Genomic DNA, 15,261 nt, shown 5'->3' on the forward strand with positions numbered 1-15,261 from the left:
AAGTAGATGAGAAGAGTTGATACTATATTCTGTTAAATGTGAAGCTACAAGCAGCCAGTTAGATTTAGCTTTTCATAGGCCTTAAGAACAGAGTGAAGAGAGAACCAAACGCAGATATCAAGAGTTACCAACCAACCAAAATCCTCACTGATCTACACTGTTCTTTTAAAACACAGACATCCAAATCAATAAAATAACTGGAGTGGAATTAAAAAAAGATGGTTCTACATTTCACCTTTGAACCAGTGTATGCGTATTTGTAATTTAGTTTTATAAAGAACTCGTCCCTCTCTGCGGGGTGGTTGTATTTTTGTGTTTACAGTCACAACCCTTAACCGCTTCACAGGAATGTTCTTAATAAACTGTAGACAAGGAAGTGAAAAAGGGATTAGAGGATATACAGTATGAACCTTCATAGAAGATCATTTTGTCACCTTGAGGTCATAGTGTCACCGGGGACATTATTAGATATCATTTAAATACATTTGTGAAAGAAATCACCAATAGTGAAGAGAGACGGATGTTGACATCTAAAAAAACCAGCACCAGATGACAGCTAAATCCTCAAAACATTTCACAGTGCAATAGCGTAATATTGAGAAAGCAAAAGTTTTTTATTAACCAAGAAGATGTTGAGGCACCGTCACATCAATCAGCCATACACAGAGTGACACCACTATTATTTCAAAATACTGCATATATTAAATGAAAGTGGATTTTTGTCCATAGCAGGCCATGACACTGTATATCTATGTTGTAAAGTAACACCAATGGCTCAGCAAAGACTTGACATGCTGAGTGCTCGGATTTCTGGCTTTTAAAACTTTTTCCACCTGAAACTGTTTCCAGACAAATAAGGAACAAAGAAGTCAAAGATTGTAAGCTATGAGGATTTCGTCACATTTGTTGACTTGCAAAGATTCTTACCACCAGTGGAGGAATGTAACTCAAGTACATTTTTAGCTATTTTGCTGTTACTTCACTACATTTTGGAGGCAAATATTGTACTTTTTACTCCACTATCTCACTATACTTATTCCACCACTGGTTACCACCACAACATTTATTTTCACTTTAAATGCTGATAATTTATTTTGCAATTCTTATTTATGTCAAATAAAATACATTTGAATTCATGCCTGAAACCACTCTCTTCAGCATTACACAGACACTTATGTAACGACCATCAATGTAATTACTCCGGCTCACACATAGTCCCCCTCTACACCTGTTTACTGATGCACCAAGTCTCTATCTCATGCTGTTTTAAAGAATTTGAGCTGTAAAATGAGCTGCCTCAACAGACATCATTTTCTCTGACTGATGAAAACACTGTATCTACCAGGCAGCAGAGAAGAGGAAGTGCTGGTTCTTCGTTTTGACACTCTCACACTTCATTGGTCATATGCTCACTTTTTTTGAGGAAGTGAGTAAAACCATAATTCCCAGTATTTTACATAAAAAGGAAGTGGAAGGTCTAGGACAGTGTACCAGTTTAAATAAAGGGAACAAACATTAACATCTAAGACGTAGACGCAGGCTGACCCAGACTTCCCTCTCCCCCGCAACATTTTCCAGCTCATTCTGGGGGATCCCGAGGTGTTCCTAGGCCAGCTTGGAGATGTAATCTTCCCCAGGGTCTCCTACCAGTTGGGCATGCCCGGAAAACTTCCAGTGGGAGGCGCCCAGGAGGCATCCTGATTAGATGCCCGAACCGCTTCAGCTGACTCCTTTCGACGCGAAAGAGTAGCGCCTCAACTCCAAGTTCCCTCCTGATGTCCGAGCTCCTTTCCCTATCTCTAAGGCTGAGCCCGGCCACCCTACGGAGGAAAGTCATTTCGGCCACTTGTAGCCGCGACCCAGAGTTCGTGACCATTGGTGAGGGTCGGAACGTAGATCGACCAGTAAATTGACCAAGACGGTCCGGTGCAGCGCCTGCTTTACTGCTGCAGCCGCACTGATCCGCCTGTCGATCTCCCACTCCACCTTACCCTCACTTGTGAACAAGACCCCGAGATTCTTGAACTCCTTCGCTTGCGGTAGGCACTCCGTCCCCACCTGGAGGGAGCAATCCACCGGTTTCCGGCAGAGCACCATGGCCTCAGATTTGGAGGCGTTACCTCTCATCCCCGCCGCTTCACACTCGGCTGCAAACCGCCCCAGTGAATGCTGGAGGTCACGATCCGAGGAGGCCAACGGGACCACATCATCTGCAAACAACAGAGAGGCGATCCCAGGACCCCCGAACCTGACATTCTCCGCCCCCCGGCTGCACCTAGATATCCTGTCCATGAAAGTCACGAAAAGGACCGGTGACAAAGGGCAGCCCTGGTGGAGGCCAACACCCACCGGGAACGTGTCTGACTTATTGGCGAAAATACGAACACAGCTCCTACTGCAGTCGTACAGAGACTGGATGGCCCGTTGCAACGGGTCCGGCACCCCATACTCCCGCAGCACCCCCCACAAGAACCCCAGAGGGACCCGGGCGAAAGCCTTCTCCAAGTCCACAAAGCACATGTAGACTGGTTGGGCAAACTCCCAGGACCCCACGGCCGGGACGGAATCCGCACTGCTCCTCTTGAATCCGAGGTTCGATAAACGGCCGGAGCCTCGTTTCCAGCACCCTGCTCATCATTAAAAAGAAGTGAAAGAGGAAGGACAGTGTACCAGTTTAAATGAAGGGAATAAACATTAACATCTAAGACGGATTAGAAGTTCTACAAAATTATTCTCAAAAATGTATTAATGTATGTGTTTTTGGACATAATATATTCTACATGAAAAATTAGATAAAGACAAATTTTGCTCAAAACAGCCATTTACCTGAAGGACCTGCCTTCAACTCTCACTTCCCCACTTGATCTGTACAAAAGAGGTCAGAGACGACAGGATGATGTTCACGATCGAGACGAACATGTTTCTCATGTTCACTGTCTATTACATGGTGAGAGATATCATTTCCATTCTTTTCATCTGAGAGGAGCATTTTATTCAAACAAAGGAGGATAATTAAATTACAAGATCCTGTGGATACGACATCCGTGATTAATCAGCTCTTCTTTGTGTGACACAGTGAGTATCAGAAACCATTATTGAGTCATTTATAATAAGGTTTAATAATGTTCAGATGACATACTTTTACCATAGTGTTCTAATTTTGAGTATCTTTTGTTTGTTACTGTCCTTAATGGTTTGTTTTATTGGATTTTCAGGATCTCCAGATGGACTTTACATTGAGAGATTGCAATTCCTTGATTTAAAAAAGATAGAAAAATGGCTCCTGGAGGGAAAGAGGACAAAACAATGCAAAAAGGAGGATCCGAATGTTTTAAACTGAGTTTTGTTTTTCTCTTACTGAATATCAGCAGTTTTGTTGTTCCAGTCACAGGATTTTATATGAAGTCTTGCCATATCAGTTACAACAACGCCATATGTACCAAGAGTAACCTCGACGCGGTTCCTCAAGATATTCCCTCAACGGTGGAAAGTTTTGACTTGTCCGAGAACAAAATTTCAATAATTCAAGCATCAAATTTTAAGAATTTTCCCGTTTTGACGCAGTTAGACCTGAAAAGCAACTTCATTAAGCAGATACACCGAGGTGCCTTCGCCGATCTGATTTCTCTCAAGAAATTCAATCTAAATGATAACATGCTTGTTGTACTTGGAGATGATCTTTTTCAGGGTTTGAGCAACCTCACAGAGCTCAGACTCAAAAGTAATGGCATCAAGTCGGTGTCATCCACCTCTTTTAAGTCCTTGACAAGCTTGACGTTTTTGGACATCTCCAGAAACAAACTGTACCACTTGACAAAAGTTCACACTATATTACAGCAGCTGCCAAATCTAAGGGAGCTGTCATTGGAAAGTAACAATTTAACCACTTTTTATTCGTGGGAACTGACAAACAGCTCGCTAAAACTCACTTCCCTTGATTTGTCTCAAAATCCTATTGCCGTCTTCAGGATCACCGCGGATGTTTTTCCAAATCTCACCTGGTTAAACATCGGCCTCCCTTCTTCTAAAAAGACACAGATGAAATGGGACATTCGTAACAAGACTTTTCTTAGTCGAGTGTCTACTCTTGATGTCAGTGGGCTTAAAATCAATAATGATACCAGGAAAATGTTACGAGAGAACTTCAACCCCTCACTGACTTCTCTGAGGATGAATAAAATGAATAATACACTTCTTACAGCACTAGTCAACGTTTCCTGCACCATCCCAACAGTGTCCACACTCCAACTCAAACATAACAACCTACACTATATTAATGCGCAATTCTTCCAGTTGTGTATTAACATAACAGAGATATATTTAGCCAGAAATAACATGAAAAATATCAGTGAAGATGCCTTCAGATCTCTGCGAGGGTTACAGATCTTGAGTCTGACTCAAAACAAACTTCCATGTGTTCCAGCTGCCATAAGGAATCTACCAACTCTCCAAAAGCTGGATCTCAGCAAGAATAAGATCAAAACACTCGAATGCAACGATTTCACCAACCTAACAAAGCTCAGACAGCTCAGCCTTCATCAAAATTCAATCTCAGCTCTCAAGGAGTGCGTCTTCAAGGATTTGATACGATTGGAGGTTTTAGAGCTGCAGAACAACAGCATCTCCAAATTAGAAGGTGCTTTTAAAATATACCTGCCAAATCTAAAACAACTGCGTTTGAATCTGAATGAACTCACCGCCATTAGACACGGAGAATTTGCAGGCTTGCAGTCACTCCAGAACTTGTCATTAAATGATAATCACATCAATGTACTTGAAAATGGGTCTTTTCTCGGATTAAGGAATCTTACCGATATTCAGCTGAACGCGAATAAAATAGATGAAAAGGGGCTACGCAAAGGTTTTTTCCATGATCTGATCAATTTGAAAACATTGGATTTGAGGGACAATACAATTAAATACTTTGAGAGTGTAGCTTTGCCTGATCCACCATTTTCTAAGCTGTCCCATCTGCAGAAGTTGGTGTTTCTTGGAAATAACCGTAGGTTGAAGTCCTTGCTGCCTTCCAACTTCCTTCAAGGTTTGACTAATCTTTTGGTTTTCAATGCCAGGAACGTTCAACTTCTATCCTTGCACAAAGACACATTTACTTACACGCCTCAACTGCAAACACTTGACATTAGCGCAAATGACCTCATGGATCTCTCCCCGGAGTTGTTTTACCCAATCCAAGGCCTTCTAAGCCTCTACATATCTACAACAAGCCTTCAATCTCTAGATTTCCTTATAGAAGCCAACCTTACTAAACTGGAATTCCTGCAGGCAAGAAAGAATCAATATTCAGTAGTCGGTGAGAAAGTTATAAAGTCCTTACCGGCTCTCGTTTACCTCGATCTTCAAGGCAATAGTTTCACCTGTGACTGCGATAACGCCTGGTTCAAAAGTTGGGCAGTTATCAACAAGCAAACACAAGTTTATGACGCCTACAACTTTGTGTGCAACTATCCTTCAAACCTTAAAGGTATGAAACTGTTGGACCTAAACGTCCGGTCCTGCACAGTGGACATAGACTTCATCTACTTTATCTGCACCACATGCATGATCCTCCTGTTTATGTTGGTGTCCTTCACCTACCATTTCCTGTGGTGGCAGCTGGCCTACGCCTACTACCTCTTTCTGGCTTTGCTCTTTGACACCAAGCTTAAAAACAAGCAAGCTCCCAATCAGTACGACGCCTTCGTCTCCTACAACACCCATGATGAGCCGTGGGTCATCAGGGAGCTGTTGCCAAAACTGGAAGGGGAACAGGACTGGAGATTGTGTCTGCACCATCGAGACTTCGAGCCAGGTGAGACCTGGCATTGAACAACATGTTTTAGCCGTGCTTGTGGATTGGCTTTTGGTATAGCAATGTCTGCCGGTTGGTTGGTTCAGAAACAATGGCAGGGTTCGGGTTTGGGTTCAGTTTTTGGAGAGCAAGCAACATTGATAATCTGGCAACTGGCTGGGGTAAAGGGGTTGGTTTATGTACTGAAAGGGTGATTGGGGAATGAAACACAAACAATCAAACACAATTTTCAAGCAAACGGTCTGATTTGAGTGTGTACACTTGGCAAAACTGTATCCTGGCAATTAATAACCTATGGTGCATGTTACTTTTATGTGTTGCTTTGTACTTTCATCTATACTCCAGAGGGTGTCACCATAGTACTCTTTGTACTGCACCATCAGAGGAACTAATGAGGCAAATTCAGACTTTTTTTTTTCCTGACCCTTTTCTTCTGCTTTTTCCTTCTCGCTTCCTCAGGTAAACCCATCATAGACAACATCACAGATGCTATCTACGGAAGCAGGAAGACCATCTGTGTGATCAGTCGCAGATACCTCGAGAGCGAGTGGTGCTCCAGAGAGATCCAGGTGGCCAGGTAAACATGTCAGCCGACACACGGCAGTTCAACACCCCACTAATTCTGTATGAAGCCAGTTTGTGTGACTGATCCGTCGATTCCTTCCGTTGTAGCTTCCGTCTGTTCGACGAGCAGAAGGACGTGCTGATCATGGTGTTTCTGGAGGACATCCCCATCGCTCAGCTGTCTCCTTACTACCGCATGAGGAAGCTGCTGAAGAGGCGGACCTACCTCAGCTGGCCTCGAGCCGAAGCGCACCCCGAGCTGTTCTGGGAGAAACTCCGCCAGGCTCTGAAGACCGGAGAAGACCTTGGTGAGGACCGGTTCCTCCTCAATGTGGTGGCCGGACCGTGATGGAGAGGAAATACAATCCTTCGAGGTTTACAGACAGTGGACTTCGTTGGAGTCTTCGTGGAATTTGTTGGGTTGTTTTACCACAAAATTGCCATAAAGTGTATCTGAAGGAGGTTCCCCTCATTACTTTCAAATATCATCTTGATCAGTTGATCTTAATGGTCTAACTGAAATGGAAAATGAGGAGTCTGACCTTTTATTGACTAATCCCTGTAAAGAAAGATCAAATTTTCAATGTACAGCAGATATGATTGTATGACTTTTTTAAATTACTTGTTCTATAATTAAACTCTCAATAATTAATTTCAAGTCATTTTTCAAATATAATAAATGAAAGGGTTGTTTTGAAAGTATAAAATGTGTGGACATATAGACATACACATGTATTATCAAACATCTATTTTAATAAATTCTTTGACAATATAAATTACAAGCAAAACTTCTCATTTTCATACTTCATTTCTCTGACTCAAAATATCAGAGTTCAGCAACACGCAATATATGACATAAATATATAACAAGCATACATATACAGTATATACTTCTCAAAAACAATGTTTTCATAATTGTTTTGTTTATGCTCTGTTGCTACAATGTACCGTTTACTGTGTATACTATGTACTACACTTCCCCGTTTCTAAAACAGAACAACTATAATAAGATATAAGATAATAATTTACAAAAATCGAATTACAGTGACTATCAGGGTTCTTGGATGCATAAGAAATAGAGTCATGTGCTGCAGATATGAACTGCTCTGTAGAGCTTATAGTGACGTGGTGTTGTTCTTCGCGGTGATCTGACTGTTCTTCCTCCTGCTCTCACTACACAGGAAAATGGAAACACATTACTTATAATTTATTTTGCAATTGTTATTAATGACAAATAAAATATATATTTTTTATGCCTGAAACCAGTCTGCTTCAGCATTACACAGAAACCTATGTAACTACCATCAATGTAATTACTCCAACTCACACATAGTCCCCCTCTACTGATGCACCAAGTCTCTATCTCATGCTGTTTTAAAGAATTTGAGCTGTAAAATGAGCTGCCTCAACAGACATCATTTTCTCTGACTGATGAAAATAGTGTATTTACCAGGCAGCAGAGAAGAGGAAGTGCTGGTTCTTCGTTGGACACTCTCAAACTTCATTGGTCATTAGTTGACCATTTTTGAGGAAGTGAGTAAAACAACAACTGCCTAAATTTTACATAAAAAATAAATAAAAGAGCGAGGACAGTGTACCAGTTTGAATAAAAGGAATAAACATTAACATCTAAGACGTATAGAAGATCTTTAAAATTCTTCTCAGAAATGTAATAATGTATGTGTTTTCGTACATAATATATTCTACATGAAAAACTAGATAAAGACAAATTTTGCTCAAAAAAGCCTTTTTTCTGAAGGCCCTGCCCATTTTCCTGAAGGACCTGCCTTCAACTCTCACTTCATCACATGATCCGCACAAAGGAGGTCAGAGACGACAGGATGATGTTTACGATCGAGACGAACATGTTTCTCATGTTCACTGTCTATTACATGGTGAGAGATATCATTTCCATTCTTTTCATCTGAGAGGAGCATTTTATTCAAACAAAGGAGGATAATTAAATTACAAGATCCTGTGGATATGACATCCGTGATTAATCAGCTCTTCTTTGTGTGACACAGTGAGTATTAAAAACCATTATTGAGTCATTTATAATAAGGTTTAATAATGTTCAGATGACATACTTTTACCATAGTGTTCTAATTTTGAGTATCTTTTGTTTGTTACTGTCCTTGATGGTTTGTTTTATTGGATTTTCAGGATCTCCAGATGGACTTTACATTGAGAGATTGCAATTCCTTGATTTAAAAAAGATATAAAAATGGCTCCTGGAGGGAAAGAGGACAAAACAATGCAAAAAGGAGGATCCGAATGTTTAAAACTGAGTTTTATTTTTCTCTTGCTGAATATCAGCAGTTGTGTTTTTCCAGTCACAGGATTTTATCTGAAGTCTTGCCATATCAGTAACAACAACGCCATATGTACCAAGAGTAACCTCCACGCGGTTCCTTCAGATATTCCCTCAACGGTGCAAGGTTTTTACTTGGCTGAGAACAAAATTTCGATCCTAAAACCATCAAATTTTAAAAATCTTTCCATTTTGACGCAGTTAGACCTGAAACGCAACTACATTTCGCAGATACACCGAGGCGCCTTTGTCGATCTGATTTCCCTCAAGAAATTCAATCTAAACAATAACAGGCTTGTTGTACTTGGAGATGATCTTTTTCAGGGTTTGAGCAACCTCACAGAGCTCAGACTCATACATAATCGCATCAAGTCGGTGTCATCCACCTCTTTTAAGTCCTTGACAAGCTTGACGTTTTTGGACATCTCCAAGAACAAACTGTACCACTTGACAAAAGTTCACACTATATTACAGCAGCTGCCAAATCTACGGGAGCTGTCAGTGGAAAAGAACGATTTAACCACTTTTTATTCGTGGGAACTGACAAACAGCTCGCTAAAACTCACTTCCCTTGATTTGTCTCAAAATCCTATTGCCGTCTTCAGGATCACCGCGGATGTTTTTCCAAATCTCACCTGGTTAAACATCGGCCTCCATTCTTCTAAAAAGACACAGATGAAATGGGACATTCGTAACAAGACTTTTCTTAGTCGAGTGTCTACTCTTGATATTAGTGGGCTTAAAATCGATAATGATGCCATGAAAACGTTACGAGATAACTTCAACCCCTCACTGACTTCTCTGAGGATGAATGAAATGAAACATACACGCCTTACAGCACTAGTCAACATTTCCTGTACCATCCCAACAGTGTCCACAATCCAACTCAGACGTAACAACCTACTCTATATTAATGCGCAATTCTTCCAGTTGTGTATTAACATAACAGAGATAGATTTAGCCAGAAATAACATACAGAATATCAGTGAAGAGGCCTTCAGATCTCTGCGAGGGTTAAAGATCTTGAGTCTGACTCAAAACAAACTTCCATGTGTTCCAGCTGCCATAAGGAATCTACCAACTCTCCAAAAGCTGGATCTTAGCAAGAATAACATCAAAACACTCGAATGCAACGATTTCACCAACCTGACAAAGCTCAGACAGCTCAGCCTTCATCAAAATTCAATCTCAGCTCTCAAGGAGTGCGTCTTCAAGGATTTGATACGATTGGAGGTTTTAAAGCTGCAGAACAACAGCATCTCCAAATTAGGAGATGCTTTTAAAATATACCTGCCAAATCTAAAACAACTGCGTTTGAATCTGAATAAACTCCCCACCATTAGACACGGAGAATTTGCAGGCTTGCAGTCACTCCAGAACTTGTCATTAAATGATAATCACATCAATATACTTGAAAATGGGTCTTTTCTCGGATTAAGGAATCTTACCGATATTCAGCTGAACGCGAATAAAATAGATGAAAAGGGGCTACGCAAAGGTTTTTTCCATGATCTGATCAATTTAAAAGCATTGGATTTGAGGGACAATAAAATTAAATACTTTGAGAGTGCAGCTTTGCCTGATCCACCATTTTCTAAGCTGTCCCGTCTGCAGAAGTTGGTGTTTCTTGGAAATAACCGTAGGGGGAAGTCCTTGCTGCCTTCCAACTTCCTTCAAGGTTTGACTAATCTTTTGGATTTCAATGCCAGGAACACTCAACTTCTATCCTTGCACAAAGACACATTTACTTACACGCCTCAACTGCAAACACTTGACATGAGCGCAAATGACCTCACGGATCTCTCCCCGGAGTTGTTTTACCCAATCCAAGGCCTTCTAAGCCTCTCCATATCTAGAACAAGCCTTCAATCTCTAGATTTCCTTATAGAAGCCAACCTTACTAAACTGGAATTCCTGCAAGCAAGAAGGAATCAATATTCAGTAGTCAGTGAGAAAGTTATAAAGTCCTTACCGGCTCTCGTTTACCTCGATCTTCAAGGCAATAGTTTCACCTGTGACTGCGATAACGCCTGGTTCAAAAGTTGGACAGTTATCAACAAGCAAACACAAGTTTATGACGCCTACAACTTTGTGTGCAACTATCCTCCAAACCTTAAAGGTATGAAACTGTTGGACCTAGACGTCCAGTCCTGCACAGTGGACATAGAGTTCATCTACTTTATCTGCACCACATGCATGATCCTCCTGTTTATGTTGGTGTCCTTCACCTACCATTTCCTGTGGTGGCAGCTGGCCTACGCCTACTACCTCTTTCTGGCTTTGCTCTTTGACACAAAGCTTAAAAACAAGCAAGCTCCCAATCAGTACGACGCCTTCGTCTCCTACAACACCCATGATGAGCCGTGGGTCATCAGGGAGCTGTTGCCAAAACTGGAAGGGGAACAGGACTGGAGATTGTGTCTGCACCATCGAGACTTCGAGCCAGGTGAGACCTGGCATTGAACAACATGTTTTAGCTGTGCTTGTGGATTGGCTTTTGGTATAGCAATGTCTGCCGGTTGGTTGGTTCAGAAACAATGGCAGGGTTCGGGTTTGGGTTCAGTTTTTGGAGAGCAAGCAACATTGATAATCTGGCAACTGGCTGGGGTAAAGGGGTTGGTTTATGTACTGAAAGGGTGATTGGGGAATGAAACACAAACAATCAAACACAATTTTCATGCAAACGGTCTGATTTGAGTGTGTACACTTGACAAAACTGTATTCTGGCAATTAATAACCTATGGTGCATGTTACTTTTATGTGTTGCTTTGTACTTTCATCTATACTCCAGAGGGTGTCACCATAGTACTCTTTGTACTGCACCATCAGAGGAACTAATGAGGCAAATTCAGACTTTTTTTTTTTCTGACCCTTTTCTTCTGCTTTTTCCTTCTCGCTTCCTCAGGTAAACCCATCATTGACAACATCACAGATGCTATCTACGGAAGCAGGAAGACCATCTGTGTGATCAGTCGCAGATACCTCGAGAGCGAGTGGTGCTCCAGAGAGATCCAGGTGGCCAGGTAAACATGTCAGCCGACACACGGCAGTTCAACACCCCACTAACTCTGTATGAAGCCAGTTTGTGTGACTGATCCGTCGATTCCTTCCGTTGTAGCTTCCGTCTGTTCGACGAGCGGAAGGACGTGCTGATCATGGTGTTTCTGGAGGACATCCCCATCGCTCAGCTGTCTCCTTACTACCGCATGAGGAAGCTGCTGAAGAGGCGGACCTACCTCAGCTGGCCTCGAGCGGAAGAGCACCCCGAGCTGTTCTGGGAGAAACTCCGCCAGGCTCTGAAGACTGGAGAAGATCTTGGTGAGGACCGGTTCCTCCTCAATGTGGTGGACGGACCGTGATGGAATGGAAATACAATCCATCGAGGTTTACAGACAGTGGACTTTGTTGGAGTCTTCGTGGAATTTGTTGGGTTGTTTTACCACAAAATTGCCATAAAGTGTATCTGAAGGAGGTTCCCGGCATTACTTTTTAATACCATCTTGATCAGCTGATCTTACTGGTCTAACTGAAATGGAAAATGAGGAGTCAGTTCCCATACAACCAAACTGGAAGACCAAGTTATGACTAAGTACGAGTGAAATTACTTTTTCCATCATGAGCTCCTCTAATAGGGCAGTGATCTGATAATGACAGATGACATTATAAATATGATATAGAACAGAATAAGATACTGTGGTCTAACAAAAAAAAAGAAGAACTGAACAACAACAGATTGGTCCCATCTAAAATACTTTAGACAAATAAAATATCTGTGTTTGGGTCCCACTACTTGCTAGTTGTGTTTGATACAAATCAGCGGGATAACATTGTCTTCTTCTGGGTAAAATCTTTGTGACAAATGTCTAATATCAAATGCATAATTTTTCAATTGTATCCTCTTGTCTTCGTAATATTGTTACTATTATATTGAGTCGACTGCATATTTTAAAGTGCTGATTTTGAGTGCTGATGGAAATTCTGACTTTTTATTGAGTAATCACTGTAAAGTAAGATCAAATTTGCAATGTACAGCAGATATGATGATTGTATTTCTTTAAAAAAAATACTTGTTCTATATACAGTAGATAAAATTAAACTCTCAATAATTCATTTCAAGTAATTTTTCAAATATAATAAATGAAAAGGTTGTATTGAAAGTATAAAATGTGTGGACATATAGACATGCACATGTATTCCCACTTCCATACTTCATTTCTCTGACCCAAAATGTCAGAGTTCAGCAACACGCAATACATAACTTAAATATATAATATGCATACATATACAGTATATACTTCTCAAAAACAATGTTTTCATAATTGTTTTGTTGGTGCTCTGTTGCTACAACGTACCGTTTACTGTGTATATTATGTACTACACTTCGCTGTTTATAAAACAGAACAAATATGAGATATAAGATAATGATTTACAAAAATCGAATTACAGTGACTATCAGGGTTCTTGGGTGCATAAGAAACAGAGTCATGTGCTGCAGATATGAACTGCTCTGTAGAGCTTATAGTGACGTGGTGTTGTTCTTCGCGGTGATCTGACTGTTCTTCCTCCTCCTCTCACTACACAGGAGAATGGAAACACAACATTTATTTAGTTTAGTGCATGGTTAGAGCATCAAATGAAAAACATTGCACAGAAAGACGGCATTAAGCACCCTAAAGGGACATGAGTGTACTCACTCGAGACATTTCATCCCTCTCTGAGTCCACTTGGATGAAGGGTTAGCACACACGAACCTGCCTGGAAGGTGGAATCTGTGGGAAAACAGGACACGGTTAAGAAATGATGAAACATGAGTCACATTAATGTGCTTCATTACACGAGAGGAACAGTTCAACCTCCCTGTGATCTCATTCTAGCTTGTGTATTAACCCCACAGTGTCTCTCAGACATATTTACTACAGTGACAGTCCACAGAGTCCTGCAGCCACCTCTCCTATACAAGAGCAAGACACACAAACTTTATAGTTGTTTAGCCTCTTTTTGTTGTGGAATAGTGTCTCTTTGGGGTCCTTTTAATGTGTCTTTGTAGTTGTTTTGTGTCACTTTGTAATTTTTTGGGGTCTTTTTGTAGTTATTTTTGTCTGTGATTGTTTTGTCCCCTTTTTTTTGCCATTTTGCATCTTTTTATAGTCATTTTGAGTGTCTGTGTTGTTGCCATATGTCTGCTTGTGGTCATCTTGAGTCTCATTGTGGTTGTTTTGTGTCTCTTTCTAGTCATTTTAAGTGTCATTGTGGTTGGTACATATCTCTTCGAGTAACATTTCTTAGGTGAAGGCCTGGGGGGGGGCCCCTGACACTGTCTGTGTGCTGGTCCTGTGCTAGTTAGGCCCATTCAGCAATCCATCCTTGCCTGCAGCAAATTATTGATTTTTGGTCACACTTTAACTGCCGGGGGAACACAAGCGAGGGAGTGTTGTGCAATTTAGACACACAAGCTAACCCGCTCATGCTTTGTTAACTTGAGTGCACTGCCATATTTCTATTTTCGCTACATTTAGTGTGTAAGTTAAGTTGTAAGTAAGTCTGCAACTGCGATTGCACAATAACACAATCATGCAGTACATTTCTCTATATCACTATAATAACTTATATTCTATTATATTCTTTTTATATGTCAAATTTACACTTAAACAAATTGAATATTTTGGGGTTTTGAACTAAAAACAGACAGAAGAAGACATTTGATCAAGTCACCTTGTGCTCTAGAATCATGCGATCGGAGTTTCTTTATGTTTTAATTAAGAAAATAGTCGGCAGAATAATTTATGACCATTGTTAAACTGGCCTACATTATCTGTAAAGTAAACATTTATTGTTTGTTTCTTAATATTTCCACCTGGATCTACCCGTTACAGCCGGCTCCATGTGTTGCTGTTACTACTGAATTTGCAGAATTGCATGAGATCAAATCGTTTACTCACATAACGGCGTTGATGTCGCAGGAGTTGACGATGGTCTGAATGGTGTAGCCCAACAGACGCCGGCATGGCAGCTGGCGTGAGGTGTACATCATGCAGCAGCTCACTGCAAAAATTGTAAAAAAAAATAAATACAGACAACCACGTCATTTTGATTCTGGGAACACAGCATTAACAAATATAGCTTTTGACAAATATGTTAATTTTGCTTCTTTTTTAACTCTGAACCACACAATCTTAAATCTACTTTTCCGCTGTTTGTCAGAGCTTTAAGATTTGCAGTGAAGACTTACCTGAGTGTGTGCTGCCGATAAAGGTAGTGAGGATGACGAGGGAGCACAGAACTGCCAGGAGACAAACCTTGCTGCTTGCCATTGTTTCTTATGGTAGGAGTACTGGCTGTACCGGTCTCAGTTTGTTGATGTCGAGGTTTAAAGTAAGTGGTGTAAAGCGCTTGAGGGGATTTAGTGAGAGTGTGACAGAGACGGCCTTGCTTAAGTAGGGCGTCTCTGGGATTTTCCCGTGTTTGGCAGGATTGTGTAACACATGTATGATTGTTCCAGAATGTGGAAGTGAGCCAGAAAACCTCCTGGTTCTCACCTCCGCGTGGGACCAGGAAGTGTGTTAGAAAATTGTCATTT

At 41.0% G+C, this 15,261-nt stretch overlaps 3 protein-coding genes across 3 annotated transcripts; 2 read left to right on the forward strand and 1 right to left on the reverse strand.

The window, feature by feature from the left end:
• Window positions 1-3,276: 3,276 nt before the first annotated feature.
• tlr22 (toll-like receptor 22) lies at window positions 3,277-7,088 on the forward strand. The gene is made up of 3 exons (XM_076080551.1): window positions 3,277-5,809; window positions 6,269-6,386; window positions 6,482-7,088. The coding sequence occupies exons 1-3, from the start codon at window positions 3,277-3,279 to the stop codon at window positions 6,720-6,722; spliced, it is 2,892 nt and encodes a 963-aa protein (XP_075936666.1). The 3' UTR covers window positions 6,723-7,088.
• A 3,638-nt stretch (window positions 7,089-10,726) lies between these two features.
• On the forward strand, window positions 10,727-13,039 carry LOC142937564 (toll-like receptor 13). Its single transcript, XM_076080552.1, is given in 4 exon segments — window positions 10,727-10,966; window positions 10,968-11,130; window positions 11,590-11,707; window positions 11,803-13,039. Coding segments are annotated over 4 exon segments (612 nt in total). The 5' UTR covers window positions 10,727-10,876; the 3' UTR covers window positions 12,044-13,039.
• A 161-nt stretch (window positions 13,040-13,200) lies between these two features.
• ccl20b (chemokine (C-C motif) ligand 20b) lies at window positions 13,201-14,995 on the reverse strand. The gene is made up of 4 exons (XM_076080865.1): window positions 14,914-14,995; window positions 14,624-14,726; window positions 13,379-13,453; window positions 13,201-13,258 (listed from the first exon to the last, which is right to left on the reverse strand). Exons 1-4 carry the CDS (start codon window positions 14,993-14,995, stop codon window positions 13,201-13,203), a joined length of 318 nt encoding a protein of 105 aa, XP_075936980.1.
• Between the last annotated feature and the right edge of the window lie 266 nt (window positions 14,996-15,261).

This window comes from Anarhichas minor, unplaced genomic scaffold, assembly GCF_050575085.1.
Source record: "Anarhichas minor isolate MPS153535 unplaced genomic scaffold, ASM5057508v1 ptg000074l, whole genome shotgun sequence".
Taxonomy (NCBI): Eukaryota; Metazoa; Chordata; class Actinopteri; order Perciformes; family Anarhichadidae; genus Anarhichas; species Anarhichas minor.